Consider the following 16,598-nt stretch of genomic DNA (forward strand, 5'->3'; position numbering starts at 1 on the left):
TAATAGCTGTAATTTGGGGCCCCAGTCCTGTGCTGGGTGGCCCAGATTCTCCACAGTCCTGGTGGACCCAGTGTCAGGTATCCATTTTCACGTGAAAAAGCTGCAGGTCCCCCAAGGCTGCCCGTGGCCTTGGAGCTCCAGGTGACCAGGGGTGGACTTAGAATTCAGGTCTGTGTGGCTGCAAAGCCCACACTTGGTCCACTCAGGTCCCCCGTTCAGAGGAGGCTCCCCAGCCAGGTGACCCGCCCAGGATCACACATCCTCAGGAGCAGAGTCGGGCAGACGTGATGCAGCCCTTCCCGCTGCACTACAGGAGGCCAGGGGGTGGGGGTGGAGGCCTGGCCGGCTTCTCCCTCCCTCTGCTGGAGCCTGTGGCGTGGATCCAGCAGGCCAGCCCTGCTGAGATAGGAAGGCTCCTCCCTCAGGAGCCCCAGTGAGAGAAATTACTTAGAAGCGACCCCAGAAAGCAGGAATCCAGCCCTCACTCTGCTTCCTGCGGTTGGTGGTGGAGGGGGGCGCAGCTGGCAGCCCGGTGACATAGAGTAAAGCTCGTTTTATTAAGCACTGTTTTCTGTGCGGAGGGAAGTACTTACAGGCCCTAAAATGTTCATCTTCAGAAATGCTAGGGAAGGGGTTGGCTCGGGTCAGAGGAGACACTCCTGGCACTTCAGAGCTGGCATCTCTGGCCGTCAGCAGTGTCGCTGTGTTTTACTTTTCCCTAATATGGAATAAATGCACATCAGTTTTATGTGGGGGTCTTGGCGTTTAGGGGGTTCAGTGGCTGCGTGTGCAGCTGTGGGGAAGCGACCCTGGGCTGGAGATGGATCAGCAGAGCCCCAAGCCGCCCTTGGGGAGGAGGGGGGCAGGGCAGTGGTGACTGCGGGGTACATGCAGGGTGTGGTGACGGGTACCCCAGGGCCAGAGGCAGGGTGGCTTCACTGGGAGGGTGTGGCTCTAGCTCCCCGGAGAAGTGGAGAGGCGAGGAGGACAGGCAGGCAGCCTTCTGGGTGGGCGCCTTGGGAGCTCAGGTCCTGGGGAGAAGCGCTGTCTTTCCTCAGGGCATCCCCAGACGGGAGGGCAGTGTCCTGGGGACAGCAGGAGAGCGGTACAGGGGGAGCGCGACAGGAGCACCGTGGGGGTCTCCGGTCCTTCCCTCCTGCGGAACCAGCTGGTCCCACACCTGTGTTCATACCACGCACGCCGTCACTGTTCTGAGATGCTGCCTGGACAGCAGGAGGCCACGGTCCCCTGGCAGCTGCTCCAGCCCCACCCTTGGGCTTCACTGAACTCACAGAAACCATAGAAAGAGGTGGGTGGGCCCAGAACAGCTTCCGCATCCCCGATTAGGAACTGGAGCTTCAGAACTTCCGCTCAGAGGCTGACTGGGTGATCGTAGGGGGCCGGGAACCACCCCGCGTGGGTTCCCCTGGGCTTTCTCCGCACCACTGGTTGCAGCCCCCAGGCCTGCACTCCTGTCTAAGCTGCACCAACCCCATTGAGCACCCTGCCCCTCACCTGCATCGGCAGGTGCGTGCCTGGAGCTGGGGAGCAGGGACACCTCGCCTGCCCCAGGCTTCCGGCCCTCTAGGGCGGGTTAGGCATCGTCTGCCCTGTTCGCCATCCCTGTGGGCACGATTCCCCCGGGGCTGAGGAGGATGAACGGGGGTGGTGGCGGTGAGGCAGGTGCTGGGCACCCGGCAGCCCGGGGTGTGGGGGGGCAGGCGCCAAGCTTACCGATGGTGCCTTGACTCTGAGAACACGGCGTATCTTGTCTTCCATTAAAATAATAAGGAGAGCTTTTAAAAAACAAACCATAATTGATCTCTAAGGCTTAAGGAGAAAGTGATCTTCTTGGGCGCGATGCAGGTGTCGGGGTCGATGCCATCTCTTGTCTGCTGCGAGGCCATCTCGCTCGGGATGGACGATCGGAAGGTTGGCTCTTCCCTTTACTTGGATTGTACTTCCTTATAAAACAGAGAAAGGCTGGTGTCCTCACAGTCCAGCAGACTCCTGCCGGATGCACCACGCGAATTGAGAATACCATCTTATAAGGATCAATTATCTCCCAATGAAAGTTCAATTCAATTATGTGTGGATAGTCCTTCTAAATCCGACTCCTTGATTTGTATTTAAATGTCATCGTTATGACTTCCCTGGCGAGGTTATCAGCTGTTCGAAGACTGAATCATATGATATGGTATTTTAAAAACCGCCGCTTTTTTATAGACTCTTCAAAAATCACAGCACCTTCTTTTCGTGCCAGCTCTTGACTATTATTGTCACATTGGGCCATAAAATTAAACCTGAAAATTGGCATTCAATAGTAGCATTAATTTTATTTAGCTCTGACTCATCAGAGACGAACATAATCGAGTGGCGGTGGGGACAGTCTGGTGAGGCGTCCGGGAGGGCGCGGGGACCCTGGACGGGCATCCGCACTGTGCTTGCTTCCAGTCTCAGCCCTTCCCTGAACAGCTTAGGTTGTTTCCTTAACTCGCCAGCCAGCACCTTAGTCTCTTCATCAGTAGTGGAGGGTTAACACGCGTGACGATGGTCCCTCTTGGTAGGATGCTGTGTGTGTGCTGGACACTCGCTGCACAAAACCTTACAGGAGGGGGTTAGCAGCCCCAGTCTGGGTGCAGGGTTTTACCCTGCGAGGCAAGACTGCTCTGCCGGGAGGGTTTGTGCTGGGACAGGCCTCATGGCAGCGCTGGCCTCTGATGGCGTGTTTTAGAAGAGCGGAAGTCCTGTCTTGGAAGATGTCCTGTGGCCAGGGCCCCTTCTTGTCTGGGATTCAAGTCTGGTCCTTAATCCAGAAGGGCCAGGCACGTTTACTCGCCGTATCACACTTGTTCAGAGTGACCAGTCACCCAAAGAGCCTGCTTTCCGTTTACGAAAAGAAGTTGGGGAGTTCCCGCCATGGCGCAGCGGGGTTATGAATCTGACTGCAGCAGCTTGGGTTGCTGCCGAGGTGTGGGTTCGATCCCTGGCCCGGCACGGTGGGGTAAAGGATCCGGTGTTGTTGCAGCTACAGCTCAGATTCAATCCCTGGCCCAGGAGCTTCCATATGCCACAGGTGTGGCCATTAAAATAAAAAGTCGGGCCATGGAGAAGTTTTGGGGCACTTGGAAGACACTGTCCTGGGGGACGAGGAGAGCCTGGCGTGTAGGACTGGCTCACCGGGTTGGCAAATGGACATCCAGCCTCTGCTTGTTCCCCTGAGAAAGCTGGACGGGGAGCCAGGCCAGTCACAACAGCGATCATGCCTCCTGCCCTGAGCGTGACGTCCTGACTTGACTTGGAATAAGTAGGAACAAGCAAAGAAGACCGCAGAGCCATCCTGGCACAGTGTGAAGCCACTGAGCTGTGTCCGTGACGGTGCAGCCCCTGGCCACCGCTGCCAGCCACGGGGGACCACACGTTCGCCTCGCTCCTGCGTGGGCTCCCGCTGCCCTGTTCTATGTCATTTCCAGAGATAACCTTTTCCAGCGTGGCTGGGGGTCTCCAGAGCCCCAGATCCACGCTCGAGTTACTTTGGGACAGTGTCTAGCGCAGGGTGCAGGGTGTGCCCTGTTCTCTGACCAGTGGTGCCTCACCTCCTCCCTCAGGAGGTTTCACGGTACCAGCTGGTGCCCCAAGGGAGGAGCCCTGTGCCCACGGAGTCTGGATCAGCGGGCACATGGGCTTCTCCGTGGGGGGCTGCGTGACACGGCGCATTGGCTCTGACTCAGTGTTGCGACCTGGCTTCCTCATTGTCAGGCAAGATGGCTTTTGCTAATTAGGGAAGTGGGTCTGGAGCCTTCCACGGCCCGGGCTGATCCCTGTGCCTGGCTTGCCCAGGTGTGTGTCGGGGGGCATGGAGTAAAAACACTGACCTCTCACCCACCCGGTGGGACTGCTGATCGTATCCCACAGAGACGGAGGGCTGCCCGAGCTGGTGTTCAAGTCAGGGCAGAGCTGGGGTCCAGCCTGGGAGCTCTGTTTCCAAGCTGGGGCTCCCTGCTCTGTGCTCTCTGCGGGCCACCTTGATGCCTGTGGGCTGGACTCGGGCTGCCCTCCGGGGCCACTGTGTCTCCCCCGCCTCCTGCCACCTCCACCCGCAACCCAGCAGCTCTCCACGTCCCTGCTCCGTGACACACCAGGGCCCTGGCTCTTCCACCTCATTCTCTCTGCGAGCGCGGTGCTCACGGGCACTGGCCTCCTCCCCCGAGTCCCCTCTGGGGCGGCTGGCTTATGCCCGCGGCGGCACTACCGGGGGCCCTGCTGTCCCCAGTCGGGGGCGGGGGAGGACTTGGAGCAAAGATGCCTCCCAGGGCACCAGGCAGTCCCCCTGCGTGGCCAATCGTGCTGGCCCTTGGGACTGGCCTACATACGTGGTGCGGCGTGACCTGGCGGATGGAGGGGCCGTGTGCGAGGACTTGGCTCTGGGGAAACCGTTTACAGCCTCAGCTGCCATCCCCTTCCTGGGGAGGGAGAAGGAGGGTGGCGAGGCCCCAGGACCGTGGCGGGAGAGGCATGGAGCGGGGCAGCGCTTCTCTGGGGTTTGGGAGAAAAATCCTTAGGTCCTCGACTTGCCGTCCTGGCTCCAGGATTTTAAGCTGGGTGCCCCAACTTACTCAGCTCCCAGTACCTCGATCTTATCATCTATGGGCAAGAAGGGACTGCTGCCTTCGGGACCCTCAGGGGCGTCGTCACACATCCTGGGGCTGTTGTTAGCTTGGGAAGCGTGGTGGTTCACGCGGATGGCAGGCTCCACAGTGACCGGGTCTCTGTCTCACGCCAGCTCTGAAAACAGCATGAGCAAAAATAATTCCCTTTTAGGTCCTCTGCCTGAGCAAGGGAGAGCCAGATGAAGCAAAAACAGAGCAGCGCGGTGTCTGAGCGGCCAGCTCCCGACGGGGCTGCCAGCCTGTGACACTGGGCAGGTGGCTTACGCTCACGGAGCTGCACTGCCTCTATAAAAAGGAAGCAAATCACACTCATCCCTGGGCCACTGCAGTAAAAAGACGAATGTGTATTTAAAATGCCCAGAGCTGGGCCTGTAATCAGGGCTCACTGCACCTCCTTCTCCCCACCTGTTTCGTGGGCACACCTGGCTTCACTCTCGTTAAAGGCGGAGCAAGTAACGTAGTGTGATGCTTGCTCAGTCAGAAGTCCTTTGAAAGCGCCCCCGGCAGTCCCACAGATGCGGTCCCAGTGGGGCTTGTGACCCTAAGGCTGCCAAGAGCCGGGTCTCTGCCCTCGACAGCAAGACGGCTGGGTCTCGGGATGTGTGCGAACCCATTTGACCGGTGACAGCTATTCGTTCCTTTTGAGATGGCAGACGATGGGCTGAAACTGGCCTTTCTAGTGAAACTTAGGAAATAGTCTGACCTTTTGTTTGAAGGGCACCAGTTGGCCTCAGGCTGCCTTTGGCGTGCGGGAGCAGGCAGGACTTCTGCCGGGTGGGGATTAGAAGCCCCCCCAGCTGCACGCGTGGGGGAGGACAGATAAATGACCAGGAGGCTCCTGGACGAAGGTCGCCCTCGGGAGCAGCTTAGACCTGCAGAGGAGAACATCGGCGGGCAGCACTGTGCCTCTTCTTAGCACCCATCAGCAACGGATCATCGGCAGCACTGGCCAGGGTGCAGAGAGCGGGCGCGCAGCTCGGGAAGGACCTCTCTGAGAAGGGGCTTGGCCCCCTGTCTCTGAACCCCCCCAGGTCTCCTTCTCACCCTCAAGTCAGTCATCCACCTCTGGAAATGGATTTTCTTTTTTTTTCTTTTTAGGGCCGCGCCTGTGGCATAGGGAAGTTCCCAGGCTAGGCGTCCAGTCGGAGCTACAGCTGCCAGCCTGCACCACAGCCACAGCCACACTGGATCAGAGATGCATCCGTGACCCACACCATGGCTCACGGCAACGCTGGATCCTTAACCCAATGAGCGAGGCCAGGGATGGAACCCACAGCCTCATGGTTCCTAGTTGGATTTGTTTCTGCTGCGCTACGACAGGAACTCCCTAGAAATGGGTCTCTTTTTCTTTTTGTTCAGCCACACCCGCGGCATGTGGAAGTTCCCAGGCCAGGGACTGAATCCAAGCCAAACTGCAACCTAGGCCACAGGTTTGGCAACACTGGATCCTTAACCCACCGTGCCTCAGCGGGAACTCCTGGGATGGATTCAGACGGTCGTAGATGCAGGGAAGAAATTTAAGCACAGAGATGTCTGTGATGGTTTTTTCCAACTGTGGTTTTTTTAAAGAATGGAAACCACCTGAGAATATGAAAAATAGGGGAATTGTTAGGTAAATTATGATGCAGCCATAGTATAGGCAGACTAATTTTTAATGATGGGAAGATGTTTGTCACATAGTAACAGAATAAAGCAAGTCTTTAAATTGTGTGTTTGTGTGTACATGTGTATTGAATACTTACGTAATTGTTTATATGTATGCATATATAGTGACTTAAACTACGTTAAAATATACATACTTAGAAAAGCCCACCTCAGAGTGTATGACTCGAAATGCTTTTTCTTTTGCATGCTTTTCTCCATTTTCCAACTTTTACAGTAGACCTGTTTATTTTTGTAATCAGCAAAGTACAGTAAATGTAATTTTTTGAGTGTGGTTCTTGCTTTGGAACGCACCCCTTCTGCACTTACACAGAATCACCTCTGACTCCTGGGGAGCTGACCCTTAAACATTACGCTCCTGGCCAAATGCTGTTGATTTACTGATATTCCAGTAGTTCTTTCCAAGCTGCCATGGCTGTTGGACCTCTGAATACCAGGTCCTGCTCCAAAGGCCGGTTAGAGCATGCTGGGGTTCAGCTGAATATTTTGGCCATATCCCAGCCTATGCAATAACATAAAATACCTACTGTTATCTGTGGCCTGACCGACTCAGTCATCTTCAAGTCCTGCCTTGAAGGAACCCCCCACCCTTCCTCCCCGTCTTCCTCCGTCCATCCATGGAACACGTTTTGTTTTAGTTTTTGCTGTTGTTGTTGTTTTGCTTTTTAGGGCCGCACCTGCGGCCTATGGACGTTCCCAGGCTAAGGGTCACATCGGAGCTGCAACTGCCAGCCTGCACCACAGCCACAGCAATGTGGGATCCGAGCTGTATCTGAGAGCTGTACCGCAGCTCACGGCGACGCTGGATCCTTAACCCACTGAGCGAGGCCAGGGGTCAAACCCGCATCCTCATGGATACGAGTCAGGTTAGTAACCTGCTGAGCCACAACAGGAACTTCTGTCACACTTTATTGAGTAACTACTCTCTGCCAGATTTCCTGCGAAGAGGTGGGATTTCACACAACAGTAAGATGCCCCCCTGGTGGGACTGCCGGGGGCGGGGGGGGGGTGTTGGCGCAGAGTCAGGCTGTGGCAGGTAGTTGGGGCCTCCAGGTGTGCACGTGCTGCCAGCTGTCTACAAACCAGGTGCACAGACCTGGGAACACAGCTGAATGTGGACACAGGTGTGGGGCTGGGCAGCCGGGAGCAGGCGGAGGTAAGCCCTGGCGGGAGCGGGCGGCAGTGAGCCCTGGCTGGGGTGTTAGGAAAGGGTCTTGGTCACGCCTTCATTTCTTTGAACTGTTTACCGGGTGACTGCAGGGTGCCAGGCGGGCATTCTTCCAGGCCTGAGAAACGCTGGTAAACAAGACAGGAGGCTCCCTGCCCTCAGGGAGCGGAATTCCGGTAGGATTGACAGACAGTTAACTAATCCAGGAGTAAATATTTACAGCCGACAATAAACCTATGACAGAAATAGATTAAACGCTGCAACGGAGAGTAAGGGGAGAGGGGGCCCGGGGAGGCCTTTCTGCAGCTCCGCTCTGAAGAATGAGAGGTCCCGGCTGTGCCAAGGGTCAGGAGGGGAGCATTCCCGCGTGGGGAGCCGTGGGCGCAACGGCTCAGGGAGAAGGAGCCTGGTGTCTTCTGGAAATGGCCAGCAGGTGGAAAGTGCTGGACCCAGCAGCGTGTGGGGAGGCTTCGGAGAGGATGTGACCCCCGAACAGAAACCTGAGGGAGGGTGGGCTGCTGGGTGTGGGGGCCGGAGGCGGGCAGGCGTGGCGCCGTGTGGCTGGAGGGCCGTGGTGTGTATGAGCAAGTCCACCTGGCTGAGGATGGAACGTGGGCTGGCGGGCAGTGCTCTGATGATGACGAGGCTGCCGTTCCCACTGGGCTCAGGGACCCTGGGGCTCGGTACCTGCCAGTCTTCTTGGCGGTTCTCTGCCTTGTTTCCTGTCCGCCTTGCTCTGTTCCAGACGTCAGACTTCCTTCCGGGGTCCACCAGTCTTCTCTGAGGTCGGACTCTGATGTGCCTTCAGTGCTGAACTGTGTTGAACCAGCTCTGAAGCCAGTGCTACCCTGGGAGGCAGTTATTTGACTTTCTTGGAATGAATCCGTTATGAATGACTAATAATGATTCGTTATCCTGCCTCATGTGGCCTTGTGCTGATTCTCCAACAGCCCACAGAAGAAATTGCCGTCCCGATTCATTCTCTGCTGTGTCTCTCCCTTCTCTTAGAATGGCTATTCAAGTGGACAAGTTCAACTTTGAGAGTTTCCCAGAGTCCCCTGAGGAGAAGGGGCAGTCGGCAAATTCCAAGCAGCTGGAGGAGGAGCGGCAAGAAGCCCGAGGCCTGGAGATCAACAGCAAGCTCGGCATCCGCTGGACCATCATATCCTTTGCCCAGTGCCCACCCTGGACCTCAGGACCACGGAGGGGGACCCGGGGGTCAGCGATCGAATGCCAGCCGCAAATAACTCAGAAGCGGCATGGCAGGGAGAGATGGCCCAAAGCATGGGCATTTTCCTGCTCTCCCACCAGGTCTAGGCCCCCCCAAGGGAAGCGTTGGTTCAGGCTGAGCAAAGGCCTCCTCGGGCCCCGCCCCGCTCTCATCTCGGGTCCCGTGTTTCCCGTCAGCGGTGACATTCGCCTTAGTGACAGGCTGTACCAGGGTCCCACATGGTGGCAGCTGAACGCAGGTTGAGATGGTCTAGGACACTGAATCGGGCCGTACCAAGGCCCGGAGATGTGTTTGAAAGACGGGGTTTAGGAGGCCTGTGCCATACAAGTTGCTGGTCCTGCTCGGGGCTTCAGATCGATGCCTGGGAGACACGCAGTGGGAAGAGGGGGAGGTTCACTCGTTCACCGATCTGTCTTTTCAGCAATTTCACAGAGCGCCTGCTTTGGGGAGGGTATTTGCGAGCCGCTGGGGAGGCTGCCGTCCAGAGTGGGGTCTGGGTGCAATTGTGTGGCCGGTCTAGGCCTGCAATGGATGCACATCATCTGGGGCCCGAGTGCCCTGCCGGGGAGCCGCGACAGCATCGTGCCAAGAGCTGGGAGGTTCAGAGGATGAAGCCGCTGGGTAACCTGGGAGGGCTCCACAGAGGCGGTGACATTAGAGCGGGCTTTTTAAGGATGAGCAGAAGTTTTTCAAGGGGACGCGCGTGGGAAATGCCCCCAGTTCCCGAGGTGCCCGAGGCCGGCTCGCTCGGAGGGTGTCTCCCAGGAAGAGGCAGCTCTGAGGGTGTGTCTGTCGTTTATCTTGTTCACACGTTGATTCTGTGCCTGAGATGCTCACGGCTCTTGCATGGTTTTGGATCATCCCAGAGCGTGTTCCTGGCTTCAGGAAACATCCTTAGGCTACAGGAGGCACAGTTTCCAGGACTGGGACAAGTCCCTTTGTGGCAGCTAGCGTGCATTTGGGCTTGGTAGACCAGACCCCTGTCCCCGAGGAGCTTGTGACAAAAAGCATGATAGATGGAGGCTTTGGGGACCAGACACTAAAAACAGAACGCCTGGGAGTCTGTCAGGCACTTAGCTTTCGTAGAGAGAGAAGTAAAATGTGGCGATGTCCGGGCTGGCCCTTTCCTTGGTCCCCCGGCCCCGCCAAGGCCAAGGTCTGGTCGGCTGGCACTGGTTGAGGGGGCAGGGAGACAGAGTAGGGAGATGGAGCACAGAAGGAAGGAGGGTGGCACCTGCCTGTGTACCAGGCCGCTGCATCCGCCATCTCCGCTCACTCTGCCCCATCTCTGTGGTCGGCGCTCTTGTTCCCCTGGGGAGAGGGGTTCTCGGCAGGGTAAGCCGACTCACCTGGAGTCCAGCCGGGAGGTGGGGCGGCCAGGGACCCACCAGGCGGGGCAGCCCGCAGGGCCCTCCCGGCCGGTTCCAGCCCCACGGGGGGGGGGGGTCGTGCAGGGGCTCGCACCTCCCAACGAACTAGTGCACTTCAGGCTTGAAGACGCTGCCAGGCCCTGGCGCTCGCCTGGATGACCACCTGCCCTGCGCCGCCGCCTCCACACGAGGCGCCCCCGTCCCCATGGAGGTGGGCCCTCTGCCTCCCCAGGGTAGCCTGTGGGGTCTCCTGCTCAAGTTACCAGGCTCCTGGCGATAAAGCCTCGCATCATTCTCAGAGCAGGGCTGAAAACATAGGCGGGGTTTACTGGGGACAGAAAGACAGATCCTCAAGGCTCTGCTGGAGGTCACGTTCACAAGCTGCTGTAGGCAGGACCCAGAGCTTAAGCCTTGTCTTTGGCAGCGGAGGGGAGGAGGGGGAGGGGGAAGAGGACTCAGAGCCTGCACTGTAAGTGCCATTTCTGTGTCTGCCCCGCCCCCGGGCGGCGGCCTCTCCAGGGCCCAGCACAGAAAACAATAAAACGTAGACCCCATCAGCCAAGCAGAGAGGCTCTGGGGCTCCCGGCACCCCTGCCGTTTACCTGGCTCTAGACACATACCTACTGCAAGAGCCACGTCTATCCGGCCTCACCTGCTACATACGGGCTGTTTTTATTACTTACGGATGGGTGTCAAATTAGGCTCAAGGTTTTTTTTTATAAAGTCTAAATATTGAGAAAATATTAAAATGCATAATGAAATAATTAGCCGATGCAATCTTTGGTCTTTCCATCTGCTTGAATTTGGGTTTACAAAGCAGAAGTCTGCTCTTCATCCCATGGCAGATGTCATTGCCAGCTCGGAGGCGGGAGGGAGGAGGGGCTGCCCCTGCGTTAATTCTCTTTACTTGGATCCGCCCGCAGCGACACAGTCAGTAAATCTGGGACACAGGTGGGCCTGGCACACGGCAGGGCTTCAATAAGGATTTGCCGCATGAATTATTAATCCAACAGAGAAAACAGGGACGTCAACTTCTTAAAAGAATCAAGGCTGAAGGGAGAGAAGCCCCGAGCCATTTCAGTACATTTTCTTTTTCTGTTTTGCCGGCACCCACAGCATGCAGGAAGTTGGGGGCCAGGGATCAAACCCGCCCCACTGTAGCGACCCAAGCCCCAGTGGTGACAATGCTGGATCCTTAACTGCTGATCCACCAGGAAACTCCCCATTTCAGTACATTTTTGATAACAGTTTTCCAAGGACATAAGAGTTGTGGTAGTCACCTTAACCCCATTAGAAGGCGAGGACCAGAGGCTGGAGGAAGGCTAAGGGGGTCACGGCCGGCCCCTTCCCTCTCTCCTCGGAGCCCAGAGGCAGTTTCCACTGTAAGGCAGGGTGAGAAACGCCCTGGGAGCTGCTGAGCAGGTACTGCAGACCCCGTGGGGATGTTTGGAAGCTGGCTGTACCTATTTTCACTCCACGGTGACTCAGAGGAGAAACAGGCGGCAGGGTTAGAGCAGGGGCGGGTCATCCCCCCGGGGGCACTGTTCCCCGGAGCCTGCCGCCCCTCCCCGCCGGAGCTGCCCTTCCTTTGAGTGCCCACACCTCTGGGCACTAAACTCTTGGTTTCCAACGCACAGGAAGTTTGTCTTCTTCCCAAGACTGTCCCACTTGCCAAGCTGGGCTGTTCTTGAGGTCGGGTCACGTCCGCCGCTGTGACCTGTTGACCTCCACCATGCTGGGGGCTGTGCCAAGCAGCGGGGACGCTGAGATGAGCACGATCGGGTGCGGCACCTGCCCCAGCGGGGCGCGGGTGGGCTCTCCTCCCACCGCAGGGCTGTGTGTAATCCAGAACGTGTAGGTATTGAAACCGTTTGCTGTGTGAGTGGTGTCCCTTTCATTGATGCAGCTGGCCACATGGTCACCAGCCTGACTGCACGGTGCTGAGCTGTGTGAATGTAGGAAGGGAGTTTGCAGCCAGCAGGGTGAGTCTTAGCTGAAGGCTGGCTCCCTTTCCAGGGGGCAGCCCTGGACAGACAGTCTGTGGTGGGAACAGATGCAGGAGACGCTTGGAGCAAAAAGCTCGGTGCCAGCACCCCTTCTCGTCTCCCTTGCTTTTGTTGCAAATCTCCCTTCGGAGAGCATTTCAGGGGCTGGCGCAATGCCTGCTGACCTATCCAGCCCCGTACAGGTTTTCCGACAAGAGCCGGGTGCACAGTTCAGCTGAGCCCCACGAAGCCGGTGGCCTGGACCATCTGGGCACCTCGCTGCCAGGTGTTCTGATAAGCACACATCTCCGCCTTCTGCCTTGGGTTCATTGGTAACCATCTGGCTGATTCGAGGGTGAGGTAGAGGCTCAAGGAGCCCGAAGGCAAACTGGGTATCTGAGAGTTGACTGCCGGGGATGTCTTTGCCCGCTGCAGAGGGCTCTTACTGTAAATACAGGAAGCAGGATATGGAGCGGGGTTGGGGGGGGGCCTCTTCTCTGAGAGCAGGGCCGTCCCCCCCTGGAGGGGCTGCTTTCCGGGGCTGTGCTGCTGAGTTATGGTTGTGTTTGGCCTCACAGTTGCTCTTTATAGACCCCAGAAGCTCCAGAGTGGCTGTGACATCTGTCATCAGTTTTTAACTTGGGTTTCATAAGCAAAACCTACAAGACTTTAGGCACAGTGCCCTCAGTTTAGTGACCGCCAGGACAGGTGACCTGGCATATGGCCATGCCCAGCTTCTCAGTCTCCACGACCGCATTCCCTCCAATGAGGAGAATTTGCCCATAGCAGACATGGCATATGCAGGTTCCCAGGCTAGGGGTCTAATTGGAGCTGTTGCTGACAGCCTACACCAGAGCCACAGCAACATGGGATCCAAGCCATGTCTGCAACCGACACCATAGCTCATGGCAACACCAGATCCTTAACCCATTGAGCGAGGCCAGGGATCAAACCTGCATCCTCATGGATGCTAGTCAGATTTGTTTCTGCTGAGCCATGACAGGAACGCCTATAAAGTAGTTTTTATCCACATTCTGTAGATGAGAAAACTGAGGATGTGTGAGGCTGACTTGTTTCAGATCACCAGCCAGTAAGTGGCAGAGCTGGGGTCTGTACCCCGCTGCCTGGCTGCAGAGTCTGTGCTCTCACTCTGTGCTGGAAAGAAGAGCAAAAGAGCATCTGGTCTCCGTCTGGGCCTCAGGTTACCTCCCTCTCCTGGATGGAGCCCAGGGGACGTAGCATTCCTCGCTACGTCTGACCGCATGCCTCCTGCAGGGCTCTCTCCACCTAGCCTGCCCTCCATCACGGGACTCAAGTGTTCTCGCCCAGCCAGACTCGCAGACTCTCCCCAGGCATCTCATGATGCTGCACGGCATTTTCTGTCTGGGGAGCCCAGTTGAGATGGTGGCACTCCCGCCGGGGTGAGAACAGCCAGCACCCGTGTGCACAGAGTTCACGACGCAAATTGGGAAAGGCAGTCATGGGAAAGAGGCTCGTTAATCCCTGAGAGCAGCCTTTCCGTGAGTGTAATTTCTGGTTATGACAATTTGCTAATTTATTTGAGCTGAAGTGGGGCTGGGCGAAGTCCCTGCACCTGTGGTTGTCATACTAGAGCTGGCATGTGGGGTGCGGACAGCTCTTCTGCCTGGGGGGGGTGTGTGGCTGAGGTGCAGGCTTGCTCCTGTCAAGCTCCCCACTCTGGGACGCTTGGGGCTGGGTCTCCTGTTCCATAGATCGCGGGGAACAAGCAGGTGTCAGGAGCCCTGCGCTCCCTTCTCCTGTGTGAGAACCCAGGCCTGCCACCCACTGGGCCGAGTGCTACCCAAGGGATGGCTTGATTGAACAGTCATTTTCTTCTGGAGTCTCAGTCTGGGTCACGGTAAACTTCAGCCCCATTAGCACAAGCAGGGTCTCAAAAGCTGCCCCCTGCTTTCAAACTGTCCTTTGGTAGCCGTGCTATTACCAGATATTTCCTGCTTCACTCATGGACTAGCAGGAAATGAGAGGGAAGCTAGTTTATCGACTTTCTGCATTTTCTTTGCATCTGGCTGTGTTTTGCAAAGATTTGGAAACAAATATCCATGGTTCTCAAGACACATAGGAGATTAAGTGAGACGACATGCATGAAAACATTTGTAAACAAAAAACGCTCTGCACAGGCTTGGATGAAGTTTAATTAACAGCGATGGGTGACTAATCATGCTAAGATATGATCCCTGCACGGTAGACTGAGCTTCTTCAAAGTAGAAAGGGGCTCATCTTGTTTGGTCTTTTTGTCCCCTGCAGCTACCACTGCCCCGTCATAGGTATTGATACCCCTGGCTTGAACCAGGTCCCCAGGCTGGGAGTGGGGAGCAGAGGCGCACCTCAGGGGCAAGTGTGGGATCAACAGGCTGCGGGGCGTGGCATTCCTGGGGGCGGGGGAGAAGGGGTGGTTGCTGGGGCAGGGCTGCATCTTGGAGGACGTCCCAAAAGAGTGACGTTCAGGCTCCAAGAATGGCTAGTGGTCACCAGAAAGACGAGGCTGAAGAGGGTTCTAGGCTGGGGCACGCAGGAGTCAGGGCACCAAGGGGACCATCACATGTGCCATGCTGTCCTGGAAGCAAACACCACCATCTCATCTGTTGGGACAAACCCTTGCCTTTCATGGGATTAAGCCCATATCGTGTCCCCTCCCAGAACCTCATGGATCACCTCACAGGAGGGAAAATGAGTGCTCTAGGGTCCAAGGGACTCTGGCCCTCAGCAAGCTGCCTCCCTAGGTCCTGTGGTACCGAGGGTCTGTTCCTTGGAGCCACCTCGAAGGTGAGATCCTGGCCCCGTCTGTCTGCTGCACTGTGGGCTGGAGATGCGTCTCCGTGGGAATGCATGGGGAATGGCCAGGAAGTCAGAGCAGGGACGGGGCTGCGCCTCGAGCGGAAGAGCCGAGCTGGACCCTCCTCCGCTCCCCTCCTGGCCGTGCGGCTTGAGGAGGAGGAGGACTGCCTGAAGGGCTCCCTTGACCTGAGAGTGTGTGAGGGCCGAGACGATCTGTTGGTAAGAAGTGCAGAGCATGTGCTCAGTGAGAAGCACCTACTGTGTACCGGGCGCAGAGCTGCTGACCAGGGACACCCTCCCTTATGCTCCCAGTTTGGGAGCCACAAGCAGTCCTTTCTTACTGGTTTGCAAACATAAGTAGCCAAGCAGTTGGGCAGGTGGGGTGGCAGCAGAAGTTTCAGCTGAGCCGGGGCCTTGTGACTCACCCCCTCCAGGGAGGAGTCATGATAGGCAGAAGACGCAAGTGAGCTGGAGTGACCTGCAGTGGCTCCAGGTAGCCCGGCGGGGGCTTCGAGGCCGGAAGCGGCAGATGCGGAGGGCCCTGAGGAACGAGTGTGTGGTTCCTTGGAGGGCGCTCAAAGTGGCCAATGGGTGGCTCCAGAGGCAGAGCATGAGCTGGGTGAACTGCGCTGGAAACTTGACTTGCCTTCTGGTGCAGGCGCCCAGGGCTTGCCAATCAATACTCATACGTGTGGCCAGGAGACTTGCAAAGCTTGGGTTGGCACCAATGGTGGTCTGCAGTTGTCCTGCAGTGTCACCATCCCTGCCCTTTAAGGGACAGGAGTCGACCTTGGAGGCAAGAGCCCAGGGACTGACTCGGAAACTTAATTGCCGTGTCCCAGGTGACGAGGAAGGGCTTAAACCGGAGAGAGGCCCTTCAGCACCATGGAGAGGTCCCGGTAGGCTTTCCCTAGGGCTGGAGGAAGGAGGCTGGCTGGGCCCCCTGCTCCCAGCAGGCGGTGCCTCAGGTCACAGCAGCAGGGTGTCCTCGCTGGGCCCAGGCCACGTGGGGATGATGGGTCCTGGCCTCCCATTTCCTGCAGGGAATCAACACAGAGTTTACAGTAAAGTGTCTGAAAGTGGGGTCTAGGGTCCAGCAGCCTCAATCCTGCCACCTCCTAGGTGCGCTCACTTTCTTGTTATCCTCCTGGGCCTGAGTTTTTAAAAAAGATCTCTCAAGCGGACATAACAGTCCTGGCCTTATACCCACCCTATTCTCAAGCCATCATTTGAAAGTATTCTTAAATTGAGACCCTGCATGCTAAGCACACGGGGCCTCTCTCATGGGACCCACTTTGGAGATACCCTTTCTAGCGGAGATGCTGATAGGAATTATTGTCATTGTCATCAGTCCTTATTCGCCTCCCGCCCCAAACGCCAGGGTCCGTGTATTTAAGAAATAGGAGCCACTGCCACCTCCACTGTCCCCATGATAGTCTTGTAATCTGGGCAGTAGCAGTGGCTGATAAAGCAGCTGCACGGCCGACCAGTCAGCCTGGGTCGCCTTCGTGTGTCCAGGCTCAGGCGAGTCTGTTTTGGTGACGTACGGCACTGAAGGGGAGAGGGATATGTGTGCAGGTAATTAGGTTTATTAGCTCAGCTGTATAATTTTATGGCTCATGTCTGAAAGCAAATTAATACAGAAATATGTTATTGGAATGGTTTCCAAAGCATCACTGCCATTTGGCAACTTTG

At 56.8% G+C, this 16,598-nt stretch overlaps 1 protein-coding gene across 1 annotated transcript in view; it reads left to right on the top strand.

The window, feature by feature from the left end:
- Positions 1 to 16,598, top strand: part of TRAPPC9 (trafficking protein particle complex subunit 9) — a 468,592-nt gene that overhangs the window by 353,287 nt on the left and 98,707 nt on the right. The window contains 1 exon segment of the mRNA XM_047783197.1: positions 8,509 to 8,662. Within this exon segment, the coding sequence (XP_047639153.1) occupies positions 8,509 to 8,662 (154 nt within the window).

This window comes from Phacochoerus africanus, chromosome 6 (assembly GCF_016906955.1).
Source record: "Phacochoerus africanus isolate WHEZ1 chromosome 6, ROS_Pafr_v1, whole genome shotgun sequence".
In the NCBI taxonomy this organism is placed as follows: Eukaryota; Metazoa; Chordata; class Mammalia; order Artiodactyla; family Suidae; genus Phacochoerus; species Phacochoerus africanus.